Source organism: Musca domestica, unplaced genomic scaffold, assembly GCF_030504385.1.
Source record: "Musca domestica strain aabys unplaced genomic scaffold, Musca_domestica.polishedcontigs.V.1.1 115, whole genome shotgun sequence".
NCBI classification, from domain to species: domain Eukaryota; kingdom Metazoa; phylum Arthropoda; class Insecta; order Diptera; family Muscidae; genus Musca; species Musca domestica.
Genome location: NW_026712145.1, coordinates 1,547,511 through 1,560,632, shown reverse-complemented (window position 1 = coordinate 1,560,632; position 13,122 = coordinate 1,547,511). Strand labels below are relative to the sequence as shown.

At 33.5% G+C, this 13,122-nt stretch overlaps 3 protein-coding genes across 3 annotated transcripts in view; 2 read left to right on the top strand and 1 right to left on the bottom strand.

Annotated features, from left to right (window-relative positions):
* LOC101888654 (calcium-binding protein E63-1) overlaps window positions 1-4,943 on the bottom strand; it is a 233,132-nt gene extending 228,189 nt beyond the window's left edge. The window contains exon 1 of the mRNA XM_059132213.1: window positions 4,899-4,943. Within this exon, the coding sequence (XP_058988196.1) occupies window positions 4,899-4,928 (30 nt within the window). The 5' untranslated portion in view covers window positions 4,929-4,943. The remainder of the gene's footprint in view (window positions 1-4,898) is intronic.
* Window positions 3,121-3,642, top strand: LOC131807179 (E3 ubiquitin-protein ligase RNF4-like). The gene has a single exon (XM_059132216.1). It carries the CDS (start codon window positions 3,193-3,195, stop codon window positions 3,589-3,591), a length of 399 nt encoding a protein of 132 aa, XP_058988199.1. The 5' UTR covers window positions 3,121-3,192; the 3' UTR covers window positions 3,592-3,642.
* A 545-nt stretch (window positions 4,944-5,488) lies between the features above and the next one.
* LOC101888710 (succinate--CoA ligase [ADP/GDP-forming] subunit alpha, mitochondrial) lies at window positions 5,489-12,809 on the top strand. Its single transcript, XM_005184897.4, has 5 exons — window positions 5,489-5,685; window positions 6,186-6,403; window positions 7,247-7,477; window positions 12,181-12,465; window positions 12,534-12,809. Exons 1-5 carry the CDS (start codon window positions 5,649-5,651, stop codon window positions 12,747-12,749), a joined length of 987 nt encoding a protein of 328 aa, XP_005184954.2. The 5' UTR covers window positions 5,489-5,648; the 3' UTR covers window positions 12,750-12,809.
* The last annotated feature ends 313 nt before the right edge of the window (window positions 12,810-13,122 follow it).

Here is a 13,122-nt window from a genome sequence, read left to right as displayed (position 1 = left end):
TTATATAAGGGCTATTCGAAGATGTGGACCTGCACAGACAATTTTCTGTCACAGGCTGTAGTATTCATTACGAACTTCAAATACCAAATTTGAAACAATTCCGGTGAATAATGTCGCTAAAATCTTCAAAATACCGAATATCGGGAGGTTCCATATTCATATGGGGGCTATACGAAGACGTGGAACTGCACAGACAATCTCCTGTCATAGGCTGTAGTATTCATTACGAACTTCAAATACCAAATTTGAAACAATTCCGGTGAATAATGTTGCTAAAATCTTCAAAATACCGAATATCGGGAGGTTCCGTCATATGGGGGCTATACCAAAACGTGGACCTACATGGCCCATTTTCAATACCAAAAATTCTGCAGACATAATATACATTTGAGTAAAAAGTTATCAATCTACTTCTTTTCGTTCGGAAGCTAGAGTGATTTCCACAGACGGATAGATGGACAGACGGACATCGCTAAATCGACATAGAATATTATGCTGATCAAGAATATATATACTTTGTGGAGTCTAAAATGCATATTTCGAGATGTTATAAACGGAATGACAAACTTAATATACCCTTCATACTATGGTGGAGGGTATATTAAGAGAAGGATTAAAATTTATTATTGATTGATGGTCCATCTCCACTTAGATTTGATCCTCCACAAACATATTCTTTAAAAAAATACCCATTCCTTGAGTCCTTGAGAAAATATCCTTTAAAAAATCCACATTCTTTCTGGTCCTTTGAAAAAAAAAAATATTTAAAAAATCAACGTTGCACTGATCCTCCAAAAAATATTGTTTAAAAATCCACGTTGTCTCTGGCCCTTGAAAAAATATTCATTAAATAATCCACCTTGTTTCTGGTCCTTTTAAAAAATAGTCTTCAAAAAATCCCCATTGTTTCTGGGCCTCTGAAAAATATTCACTGGTCCTTGAAAAAATATTCGTTAAAAAATCCACGTTGCACTGGTCCTCCAAAAAAATATTCGTTAAAAAATCCACGTTTCATTTGGTCCTCTAAAAAATATTCTTTAAAAAATCCACGTTCCTTTTGGTCCTTAAAAAATATTCGCTAGAAAATCCACGTAGCACTGGTTCTAAAATAAAATATTCTTTAAAAAATCGACGTTGCACTGGTAATTAAAAAATACTCTTTAAAAAATCCACTTTGCAATGGTCGATAAAAAAAAATATCCTTAAAAAACAAGTCGAATGGGACCTCGAAAAAATATTCTTTAAAAAGTCGAAGGAAGATGTTTTCATGGCAATAACGAATTTTCACGATCCAATCTTGACAATAGAATTATTACCAAAAATTCCTTTTGGATTTCTACCCAGCCTCTGCCAATTGATCTGAAATGCTGGAAAAGTTTTTCAAACAAGCTTTCAAGCTTTTTAATCTGAAATATTGGAGACGAGGCCAATTCCTCTTAATATTGGCCGCAACGTCCGGAATCCATAGCCTCTTGGGAATAATGTGTATTTTGTTTCTTCCTCTTAGAAAAATGTCCTCGTTTTAAATTTATTTTTTTTTTAATCTACGAGCATTAATCTCCTTTGGAAAAATATTTTTTAATTACTATATTTATTTTTTATTTTTTAAAATCCACGAACTTTGATTTCCTTTGGAAAAATATTTTTTCAAATCCACGAACATTGATCTCCTTTGGAAAAATATTTTTTAAAATTCACGAGCATTGAGCTCCTTTGCAAAAATATTTTTTTAAAATCCACGAGCATTGATTTCCATTGGAAAAATATTTTTTTAAATCCACGGGCATTGATTTGCTTTGGAAAAATATTTTTTAAAACTCACCAGCATTGATCTCCTTTGGAAAAATATTTTTTTTAAATCCACAAACATTGATCTCCTTTGGGAAAATATTTTTTTAAAATTCACGAGCATTGATTTCCTTTGGAAAAATATTTTTTAAAGTCCACGAGCATTGATCTCCTTTGGAAAAATATTTTAAAATCCACGAGTATTGATTTCTTTTGGATTTTTTTTAAATCAACGAGCATTGATCTCCTTTGGAAATATTTTTAAAAATCCGTAAGCATTACGCTCCTTTGGAATTTTTTTTTAAATCGACGGGCATTGATCTCCTTTGGAAAAATATTTTTTTAAAATCCACGGGCATTGATCTCCTTTGGAAAAATATTTTTTAAAAATCCACGAGCATCGATCTCCTTTGGAAAAATATTTTTTTTTTAATCCACGAGCATTGATCCCCTTTGGAAAAAATATTTTTTAAAATCCAGAGCATTGATTTCTTTTGGAATTTTTTTTTTAATCAACGAGCATTGATCTCCTTTAGAAAAAAAATTTTTATAACCCCGAGCATTGACTGATCTCCTTTGGAAAAATATTTTTTAAATCCATGAGCATTGATGTCCTTTGGAAAAATATTTTTTAAAATCCACGAGCATTGAATTCCATTGGAAAAATATTTTTTTAATCAACGAGCATTGATCTCCTTTAGAAAAAAAATTTTTATAACCCCGAGCATTGACTGATCTCCTTTGGAAAAATATTTTTTAAATCCATGAGCATTGATGTCCTTTGGAAAAATATTTTTTAAAATCCACGAGCATTGAATTCCATTGGAAAAATATTTTTTTAAATCCACGAGCATTGATCTCCTTTGGAAAAATACTTTTTTAAAATCCACGAGCATTGATCTCCTTTGGAAAAATGCTTTTTAAGTCCACGGCAATAGCCTTCACATGATTCCATGTCATCGTGGCTATTCTGCATACTTAATTTCGACACCCACTGTATGTTGTTGAAAAAAACACGCATTGCAACAAAGTTTTATAGAATTACATCTCAGCCAAACTATCAAAAACATATGCGGTTTGTTAGCGATTTGTCACGACAAATGCGTGGCAAGGAAAAAAATGGTGAGTAAGGGGCCATAGTAAAATACAATTATTTTTTCCCCTACACCTTCTCTTCGGAATGTTCAAATTTCCTTAAACTGTGGTTTGTGCCCAACCACATTCTTCTTGGTATTTCGGTATTTATACTTAATTGCAGTTTATAGAACTACCTCCAATTTAAATTTCACCTCAAAATCTAAAAACAATAAATTAAAAATATCAATAAGTTTTTCCAATCAAATTGCCTTCCTTTCAAAAATTTTCCGGTAGTTTTTTTGTTTTCCATTCATATTCCTTTCCAACATGAATAACCAAAAGTCACCTCATCGTCTTCCGAACATAATTGATTTAACAAATAGTCTTGAAACTCCAACAACATCCCCAGTAAACAATAACAAAAACGAAGCCGATGACGATGTAATTTTGGTATCCACAACTCTGCCGGCACCGCAACCCATCAAATTCTGCAAATTTCCATTTGGCAAAGAAAAAAGAAAATCCTATAGACATCCCAGCGGTCCCTATACAACTCTCACGTGTCCCATTTGTTTGGAATCTTGTATAAAGCAACAGCCTACCTCAACCCGTTGTGGTCATATATTTTGTGAGAAATGTATTAAACATTTTATACAGGTGGATAGCAAATGTCCCATTTGTAAAATGAAAATTAACAATTCGGATCTATTTCGTATCTATGTCTAATGGTCATGCATATATTTTGTTTTTCTAATTAAAATCAGTTATTCATTTTATGTAAAATTGACTTTTTGTGAAAAATCCGTTTCAAATGAAAAAAAGGAGGTGATGCCAAAAAAGGAGCTTTTAGTGGTAAATGTGGTTGTGAGAATCTCTGATGTCCTCAATTTTCTTTGGCAAATTAAATAGATTTTATTTAAAGATTGTAGTAGAGCATTCGCTGTCGACCATTGACAATGAAATTCATGATGATGATCATAACTATGAATGTGGGATGTGCAAGAGACTGGACGCTACAACTGCTACCTCTCCCCAAGTTTGCTGAACTTTGTTAGACGCTGATGATGACGACCATAATAATAATCATGATAATTTTTGTAATGATAATCATAATTATTAGTTGTCTGTGTGCGACAAAATGACACTTTTTGTGGGTGTAAAACAAATGATGATTTTGTTGCAATCGGTCAGATGTGTAATGTTAATCAGTGCACACCAAAAAAAAATTCTTATAAGAATTCTTTTCCACACATTAGATGGGAACGTTTGTCGATAGATAACCAAGTGAAAACAATGAATGATAATGCATTAATGCGGACCGCAACAACAATTTCTATGATTGGAAAATTTGTGTAGACTTTGTTTATAGCAAGGATGCAAAATGGGCTTTATATAATATGTCCGAAAAGATTCTTATCCACATTTGTTAGAGCTTTCAGGAGTGGTGATCCTGTATCAAGGGAACGCACGAATAAGTCTTCAAACGAGGTTTTTAAAACACTTTTCTTATAGAGAGGGTCTTTATAAGCATCATCTCTTATAGAAATGTTCTTTCAAGTTGCCGATCCTTGTCAAAATTAAGCTTTTATATAGAATTCACTCATGGACATTTTGAGACTACACCTCCTCCTAATGTCTCAAGTGCTGTGGGATATCAAAAGTACATCTCTTTCTGATATGAGGGTCTTTAAGAGCATAATTTCTTATAGAAATAGCTTCTCAAAACACCATTTCTTGTTGAAATGTACCTTTTGTATATAATGTATTCATGGACATTTTGAGACTGCACCTCTTCCAACTGCCCTTAGTACTGCAAGGTATTAAACGTACACCTCTTTTGGCATTATTTTGTGTTAGCATGTTGTCGAGGGTGTTGAAATACATCAATACCGTCTTGCATTTCTAGGTATTCCCACTTAACGGCTAGTTCAAAGGCAATTGTGCAACATTACAGCTTAAAAATATCATCAGCTTTTAATTAAACATGAATTATAAATTGGTTTCTGTATATTGCTCAGTAAAATATCACTTACCTTTTTTGGCGCAATAAAGAACCACTCCATTTGAAGAACGCTTTATTCGGCTAACCACTCACAATTGCCAAGAAAGGGTCTTGTTTATGCACTAATAATCAAGCTTTTTAACACACAGAAGTTCACAAATACCCATTTCACTCTGGGAAAAAAAATGCTAAATATTTTATATTTAATTGGTGAAATTATGTATTTAAAACACAGAAAATTGTTTAAAATTTCTTCAGAAGCTTCGCGTTTTAATTTTTTCAACGATTAACTGACTACAAGTCAATGTTTGCTATCGATTATTCCACTATCGGTTAACTGAACAAACAGCCACTTTGAGAGTAATCAGTTTTTTCATTTATTTATGGTTTAACGGTATTCTATTTTTAGAGTATTTGATAAATTACTTCAATATATTTTAATACATCTTTTTGTTATAAAAAGGTTAAATAATCTTTACTTATTATCAAAATAAATAATTGTTATATCTTCCCACCAACTATTTTAATCATGTGCCATCATTTATCGATAACTAACGGTTACCCGTTTTCTCGACTCTTTTTCTCTCTCTCACAGCCACTTGCTCATCTCTAACCTCCAACGAATTTGACATTTGTGGCAAAAAGTTGGTTCGATTTGACGACGAACGAGGCAGAGAGGCGAAATTTACGAGTAGAAAAGAAAATTTGCATAACTTTTGCATATTTTTTTAAAAACAATAGCCAAGGGCCCATATAAAAAACTCATTTTGCAAAACAAATAATGGCTGCCAGCTCGAGAGTTTTGCTCAAAGTACGCGGTAAGTGTAACAGTGAATAGAAAATGATAAAGAAAAAAAAGATGAAATCTCCAATGAATTTGGCAAGAGAAATTATATAACGTCATAGGAGAAATATTTGTGATAACATAACCGGTGGCTAATTAAAAGTAAATTAAAAATAATTATTGGAAGATAAGCAAAAGTGGGCAAGGTGTAAATTTGGTGGAAAGCGTTAGTAATTTGGGGAAATCCATTGGATTCTACAGGGCCTCTATACTTTGCATATGATACAATAGCGAACAAAAAAAAAAACAAGTGGAATGTCAAATATCCAATGACCGTGATTTTTTGTTAATTTTTTTGTAATGTTGCTATAGTTGTTGTTGGTTTTTTGTTTGCTTGTGGGGAAGCAAACTAATTGAAAGTTTTTGTGTATTTGTTGTTTTACCCTGAGAGTGATCAGCAGATCAGAGAAAGGGGGATGTGTGTTGTTTTTCAAACATATTTTTAGATTTTAATTTTTCTTTCCTTTATTTCAGATGGACTTGTTGCCGCCGTCCGCCACAACTCCCAATACAATCAGACACGTGCCAACTTAATGTTGACCGGTGAATCTCGTGTCATTTGCCAAGGTTTTACCGGTAAACAGGGTACCTTCCACAGCCAACAGGCCTTGGAATACGGCACCAAATTGGTTGGTGGTATTTCACCCAAGAAAGGCGGTACCACCCATTTGGGCCTGCCCGTTTTCGCCAGTGTAAGTAAAATGTAGTTTTTAAAAATGAAAATAATTTTTTGTTTGTATTTTTAAGAATTTTGTTAGAGAGAGAGATTCGAGGACCTAAAATGTGAATGAAATGTTTGATTGAAGTCAAATCCCTTAATTTGAAAATGAGTCAATATAGCGACTTTAATAACAGTTTGTGAATTTCTCATGAATGTCCATTTATAGAGTCGTATGATATGTTCCATTAGAAGGCCATTTTTAATAATATCTTAGAGAAAAGAAGATTTAAATAACGTTATCTTGGAGGAGAAGTTCTAAAAAAGTTATGGCATAGAAAGGACTCTTAAAATGACCTGGTATTAATAGCTGCTCTTATGTTAACATCAATGAGCTCAAAATTTTGATTCCACACACATATCCTCTCAATTTCAGAAAATTATGCACCAATTATAAGATTTCCTATTGTAGGAGAACTGAAAGATATTGAAGAATAAGTAGCTGCTCTTCTGTTGACATCAACAACCTAAAGATTTGGTATCAAAGAAAAAAATTGACTCCAATTCTATATAAATTTTTGTCTATAAAGGATGAAAAATAGAGCTCGCAACAAATTTAAATCTTAAAAAGGTCCCATATTTGGTCCAAATTAATTCTTATGGCAAATCTATTATATATACGTGTGTATAATCCAGTCTATTTTATTTGACGCAAAGGTACTTTCTCTGCGAAACTAAGTCAAAATGGTTGGGTTCCCAAATCGACTTTATATTTAAATCCCGCCAAAGTATCAGTTGAGCTCCATATTATTTTGAATTCTAAGTCTACTTTTACCCAAAAATATTAACGTTTTCTATTTCTTTTCCCATTTTGCAGGTAGCTGAAGCCAAGAAGGCTACCGATCCTCATGCCACCGTTATCTATGTACCACCACCAGGTGCTGCTGCTGCCATCATGGAAGCTTTGGAAGCTGAAATCCCCTTGATTGTGTGCATTACTGAAGGTGTACCCCAACACGATATGGTGCGTGTTAAACACGCCTTGTTGACCCAAAACAAATCTCGTTTGGTTGGTCCCAATTGCCCCGGTATCATTGCTCCCGAAAGAGTAAGTAAACCATGAGAAACAAAGTACAAAATTCAATGCAATTTGAAAGTGCTACACACATACATACGCATTTTCCATCAATTTTCAAACTGATAACATTGTTTGTTATTTATAATCATTTAAAGCTCATATTGACTTAAGTATTATAAGTATAAAAAAATAATATTCATCAACAGCAACAAGTCAAGCATTAAACAAACAAACACATACAGGGGAAAGAGAAAGAAAGACCTTTGCAAATATGGTCAAAGTTCAAATTTTGTCATTATCATTATTTTCGTACATTTATGGAGGATTTTTCAAAGTTGTCTGGTGACAAACGTATATTTTATTTTCTTATATTTTCGCCACTTTGCCATGCCCTTTTCTTATCTTTCTCGTTTTACTTTACCCCCGCTTTATCAATATGCGCTATGCGTAAACAAATTTTATGACGACATCAGTTTTCAATGCGAAACAAGTTTTTTCGGCAAATACTGTATTCAACATAATCGTGATAATCATCAGCTGACTGCTGCTAGGTGCCACTCATATGACTCATCACTTCGAAGCTCCATTTATTTATTTAGAGCAAACAAAAATTTGTCAAAAACAACAAATTCAGTTGGATACAGAATTTTTAAAAAATTATTTTAAGACAATTTTCTCCCACCACAAAATGAAAGTCAATTGATTCGAATCAATTAGTTATGGGTATTAGCTCTAACAATTAGGTTTGTTTATATGGAAACCTAATTGATAACACATTTTGGACTTTGACCCGCTACACATTTATATGGCTCAGATGTGGCATCTTTTATTACTTGAATTATAATACACACGTAAACAAGTTTGTTTAATAAATAGATGTTGTGGGATTTAAATATAGACCAACTGGTAAACTATTAGTGCAGGTGGTTTATTCTAAATATGATTACAGTTAAATAGAGATAAAATTTCAATATAAACAAAATGTATTTATCTCAGAATGAAAATTTTCAAAAGGGTCAACATTCCTAAAAAATCTAAAATCTCTTCTGTTGCGGGACAATTCACAACGAAGTAACAATGTGGAGTTTAACCAGAGAGAATGATTTTTTTTAGATTTTCTGGCTTTTTTTCCTGTGGAGAGCTGTCGCTAAGCAGTTTGACTATCTACCCTTAATAAGTTAGGTCTTCAAACTAAAAGTCATTAAACATATCATTTGTGGCCATTTAGAATTAGAAAAAAAGAGCAATGAGATCCTATTTTGCCATCGTCTTTTCTGAGCTTTGAAACCGTAGAGCTTTGAAAATCGGTCTTGCATTTCTAAGTATTCCCACTTAACGGCAAGTTCAAAGGCAATTATGCAACATTGCAGCTTAAAAATATCATCAGATTTTAATTAAACATGAATTATAAATTGGTTTCTGTATATTTCTCTGTAAAATAGCACGTATCTTTTTTGGCTCAATAAAGAACCACTCCATTTGATAAACGCTTTATTCGGCTAACAACTCCCAATTGAAAAAAAACTGTTAACTACTTACCAAGCAACAGTTAATTGCTCCACAATCAAGGGTCAAGTTTATGCACTAAAAATCATGATTTTATAACTCACTGAAGTTCAAACATGCCCATTTCACTCTGTAGAAATTATAAACATTTAATATTTTATCTTCAATTAGTAAAATTATGTATTTAAAACACAGAAAATTGTTTCAAGTTCCCTCAGAAGCTTCGCTTTTTAATTTTTTCAACGATTAACTGACCACAAGTCAATGTTTGCTATCGATTATTCCATTATCGGTTAACTGAACAAAAAGCCACTTTGAGAGTAATCAGTTTTTTTATTTTGATCGGCATAATAGTTTGCATTGTATGTAGGATGATTGGTATTGAAAATAGGCTATATTGGCCCACGTTTTCGTATGGCTTTCACATAACGGAACCTCCCAAAATTCAAAATTTCGATGATTTAAGCTAAATTTTTAAAATTCGGCATTCAGAGATCATGTGTACTAAGTTCTGTGGCGGGATATGGTCCTTTCCAAATGCTGTATTCTGATGCTATTGGTCATATTTATCATCAGGGAAGTTGGTTCAAATTTGGTATTTAGACCTTGTAACTACTACTATAGTACAATATTGTCTCTATTTAGGTCCAAGTTTTCCAACAGTTCCCATACAACCGAACCATCCGAAGTTTTGCTATTTGGACGACGGTTTTTTTTTTTATTTTTCGGCAGTTATTTCTTTTTTTTTTTAATTCGGTTTTTGTAGTTTGTGAGGGGGCCCTACATCATGTAGCATAACTCCGCAAGCAGAATATTGTCTTCATAGGTCTGTGTTTTCCTTTAGCTCCCATATAACCGTACCTCCTGATATTCGGCGTTTTTATGATTTTTGTTACATTTTCTATCAGATTTGTTTAAAATTTCGTATTTGAAACTCACACTAGATAACAAACAGTGTTTTTTGAAAATTTCGGCCCCAATTTAAAACCAAAATAGCATTAATTTTACATTTGAGTTTCTCAGTGGGTCGTTTAAGTCCCCGCACAAAAAGATATTTTTAGTTCGAATTTTCCATATAACAGTACCCCCATATTTTCAAAATTTATTATTTATCCGAATAAGTTTTAATTTAATATTTTGGGTTCTTAGTAGGAAATTAAATAAAATTATACGTAAAAAATGTTGTAAATAGGTCAAATTTTTTGGTCCCGAACCACGGTATTTTGAAGGTTTCGCCCCCAATTTCCCACCAACTCAGCTGTATATCAGCATTTCGATTTATTTGTGGGTTTATTAATTCCTTGACGAAAATAATTAATATTGGTCCACTTTTTTTTGATCTTCGTAATTTTGAAGGTTTCGGACAGATTTTCCAACCGAATCAGGTGTAATTTGATATTTCAGGATATTTGTGGGTAGATTAAACCTCGCAGAATATATGTAATGTTGGTCCACTTTTTGGGTCTAATCCCATATAATGGTACCTCTTGATTTTCGGTATGTTAGAGGGTTTTCTCATGCCGAATTGGCTGTAACTTAACATTTCGGGTTCTCTTTGGATAGTTTAGCTCCTCGCGAAAAATATTCAACATACGTCCTCTTTTTGAAATAGCCGCCATTTAAGGGTTATTCCTGATTTTCGGTAATTGGAGATTTTCGTCCCCAATATTCTACGAAATCAGCTGTAATTGAACGTTTCGTTTTGTCAGTGGGTACTTTTACTCCTCACAGAAAACCGTCAATGTGAGTCCAATTTTTGGTATAGCCCCCATTCCAGGGTATCTCCTGATATTCGGTGGTTTGAATTTTTCGGCCCCAGTATTCCACGAAATCAGCTTTTTGCATTTTGCTTTCTCTGTAGCCGTACCTCCAGATTTCGGGTATTTTGAAGGATTCTCTGGCCCGATTTCCAAAAAAAAGAACAGTTGTAATTCGACATTTCCGTTGGTAGTTTAAATCCTCATAGAAAATATTCAATGTGGATCAACTTTTTTGGTATAGCCCAACCCTCAGCCAACGATACCCCTGATTTTCGGAATTTTGAAGGCTTCGGTTCCATTTCCCGATCAAATCATCTATAATTTAATAATTCGCGTTCTTTATGGGGAGATTAATTCCTCACAAAAAAATTGAATGAAGGTCCTCTTTTTGGTACAGGCCCCATATGACGGTACCTCTGAATATTTCTAATTTTGGATTAAATTCCAAACAAATTTTCTGTAATTCGACTTTTCGATTACTCAGTGGGTAGTTTGACCCCATCGAAATGTTTTTTTTTTTTTTGTAGACCCATTTTTTAGCCCCACACTACAACCTATGATTTTCGGCATTTAAAAGGTTCGCCCCTCAATTCAAAAGTTTCGACACTAAATTCAAAGGTTTCGACTCCCAAACCAGCCAAAAAATTTAATTTAGTTTTTTTTAAAGGTAGTTTAACTCCTCCCAAAATTTTTTCTATCTAGAACCAATTTATCTTGCTGACTCCCTATATTTATACCCCTGAATATTTAAAAATTTTGGAAATTTCGGCTAAAATTCCAAACTAATTTACTGTAATTCGACTTTTTGATTACTTAGTGGGTAATGTGAACCCATCGAAAAGTATTTATTGTAGACCTTAATTTTTTATAGCCCCATATAACGATATCCCCTGATTTTCGGCATTTAGGAGGTTTCGGGCCCCCCAACCAGCCAAAAATTTCCATTTAGTTTTCTTAAAATGTAGTTTAACTCCTCGCCAAAAATTTTGCAATGTAGGCCCACTTTTTAGTATAGACTTCATATGGCGGAACTTTCAGATTTTCGGAATATTGTAGTTTTCGGCCCCTTAAAGCGGAAATTGGCAAATTTTAGGGCCGATTTGGACATACATAAAATTTTGAAATTGGTAAAAAAAATTCAAACCGGCCGAACTTAACTACATTTTTACTTTTTTCACTTGGTTGATTTCTCTCTCCCAAATCAAATCCAGTTCTAATCAACTCTAATTTTTATTATTTCATGTAACTTTTTCCATATTTTGTTCCCAAATTCATTTGAAAATTATATTATTTGTCTGTTTAGGATTCTGTCTTTCCCCCTTTTTGCGTGTAGCTGCTTTTGAAAAACTATTATTCAATCTTCATCTATACCCTAGTGTTTGGCAACAAACAACAATTTTTCATTAACAACAAGAAAAACAAAACAACAACAATTAACATTGCATTATTTCTCTTTTCTTTTTGCAGTGCAAAATTGGCATTATGCCCGGTCACATTCACAAGCGCGGCAAGATCGGTGTTGTCTCTAGATCCGGCACCTTGACTTATGAGGCTGTCAATCAGACCACCGAAGTTGGTTTGGGCCAAACCCTGTGCGTTGGCATTGGTGGTGATCCCTTCAACGGTACCGATTTCATTGATTGCTTGGAGATCTTCCTCAAGGACCCCGACACCAAGGGTATTATTTTGATTGGTGAAATTGGTGGTGTGGCCGAAGAAAATGCTGCTGCCTATTTGTCACAATACAATACTGTGAGTTAAACGGAATGAAATTTGAAGTTTTAAGATTTCTTTAATGTTTTGTTTAAATTTTTTTCAAGGGTATCAAAGCCAAGCCGGTGGTGTCCTTCATTGCTGGTCTCTCTGCTCCTCCCGGCCGTAGAATGGGTCACGCTGGTGCCATAATCTCAGGCGGTAAGGGTGGTGCCGGTGACAAAATCAAGGCTTTGGAAAAGGCCGGCGTCATTGTCACCAGGAGTCCCGCTCAAATGGGCAAGGAATTGTTTAAGGAAATGAAACGTTTAGAATTAGCCTAGGATTTAATGCTACGCCAAGCGAAAAGTTGTATGTAGTTAAACACAAAATAAAAACAAAAACCCAGAATGAAACAACTACTCAAATTCTTATCGAACTAGAATTCAACAACCACACACTCTCTACACTACTCAGAAGAATATAAAACAAAGTTTAACTTAAAAGTTAATAAATAATGGGTGTTACAAATAGCTAAGTAAACATAAAACATTGTTATCATGGAATACAATTCGATCTAAAAAGCAGAAAACAAAATAAAATAAAATAAATCATAAATGTAAACTACTACAACAAAGAGATTTCCATTTTTCCCAAAAATTTCAACCATCAACTGCCATTTGCAAATAAAAAACAACAACAACTACTACTCATAAC

Excerpts from the sequence above, each read along its gene's own strand:
- LOC101888710 (XM_005184897.4), top strand. The coding sequence starts at position 5,649 with ATGGCTGCCAGCTCGAGAGTTTTGCTCAAAGTACGCG. Across the intron at positions 6,404-7,246 it reads GCCTGCCCGTTTTCGCCAGT|GTAGCTGAAGCCAAGAAGGC; the intron begins GTAAGTAAAATG and ends CCCATTTTGCAG. Across the intron at positions 7,478-12,180 it reads GTATCATTGCTCCCGAAAGA|TGCAAAATTGGCATTATGCC; the intron begins GTAAGTAAACCA and ends TTCTTTTTGCAG.
- LOC131807179 (XM_059132216.1), top strand. The coding sequence starts at position 3,193 with ATGAATAACCAAAAGTCACCTCATCGTCTTCCGAACATAATTGATTTA.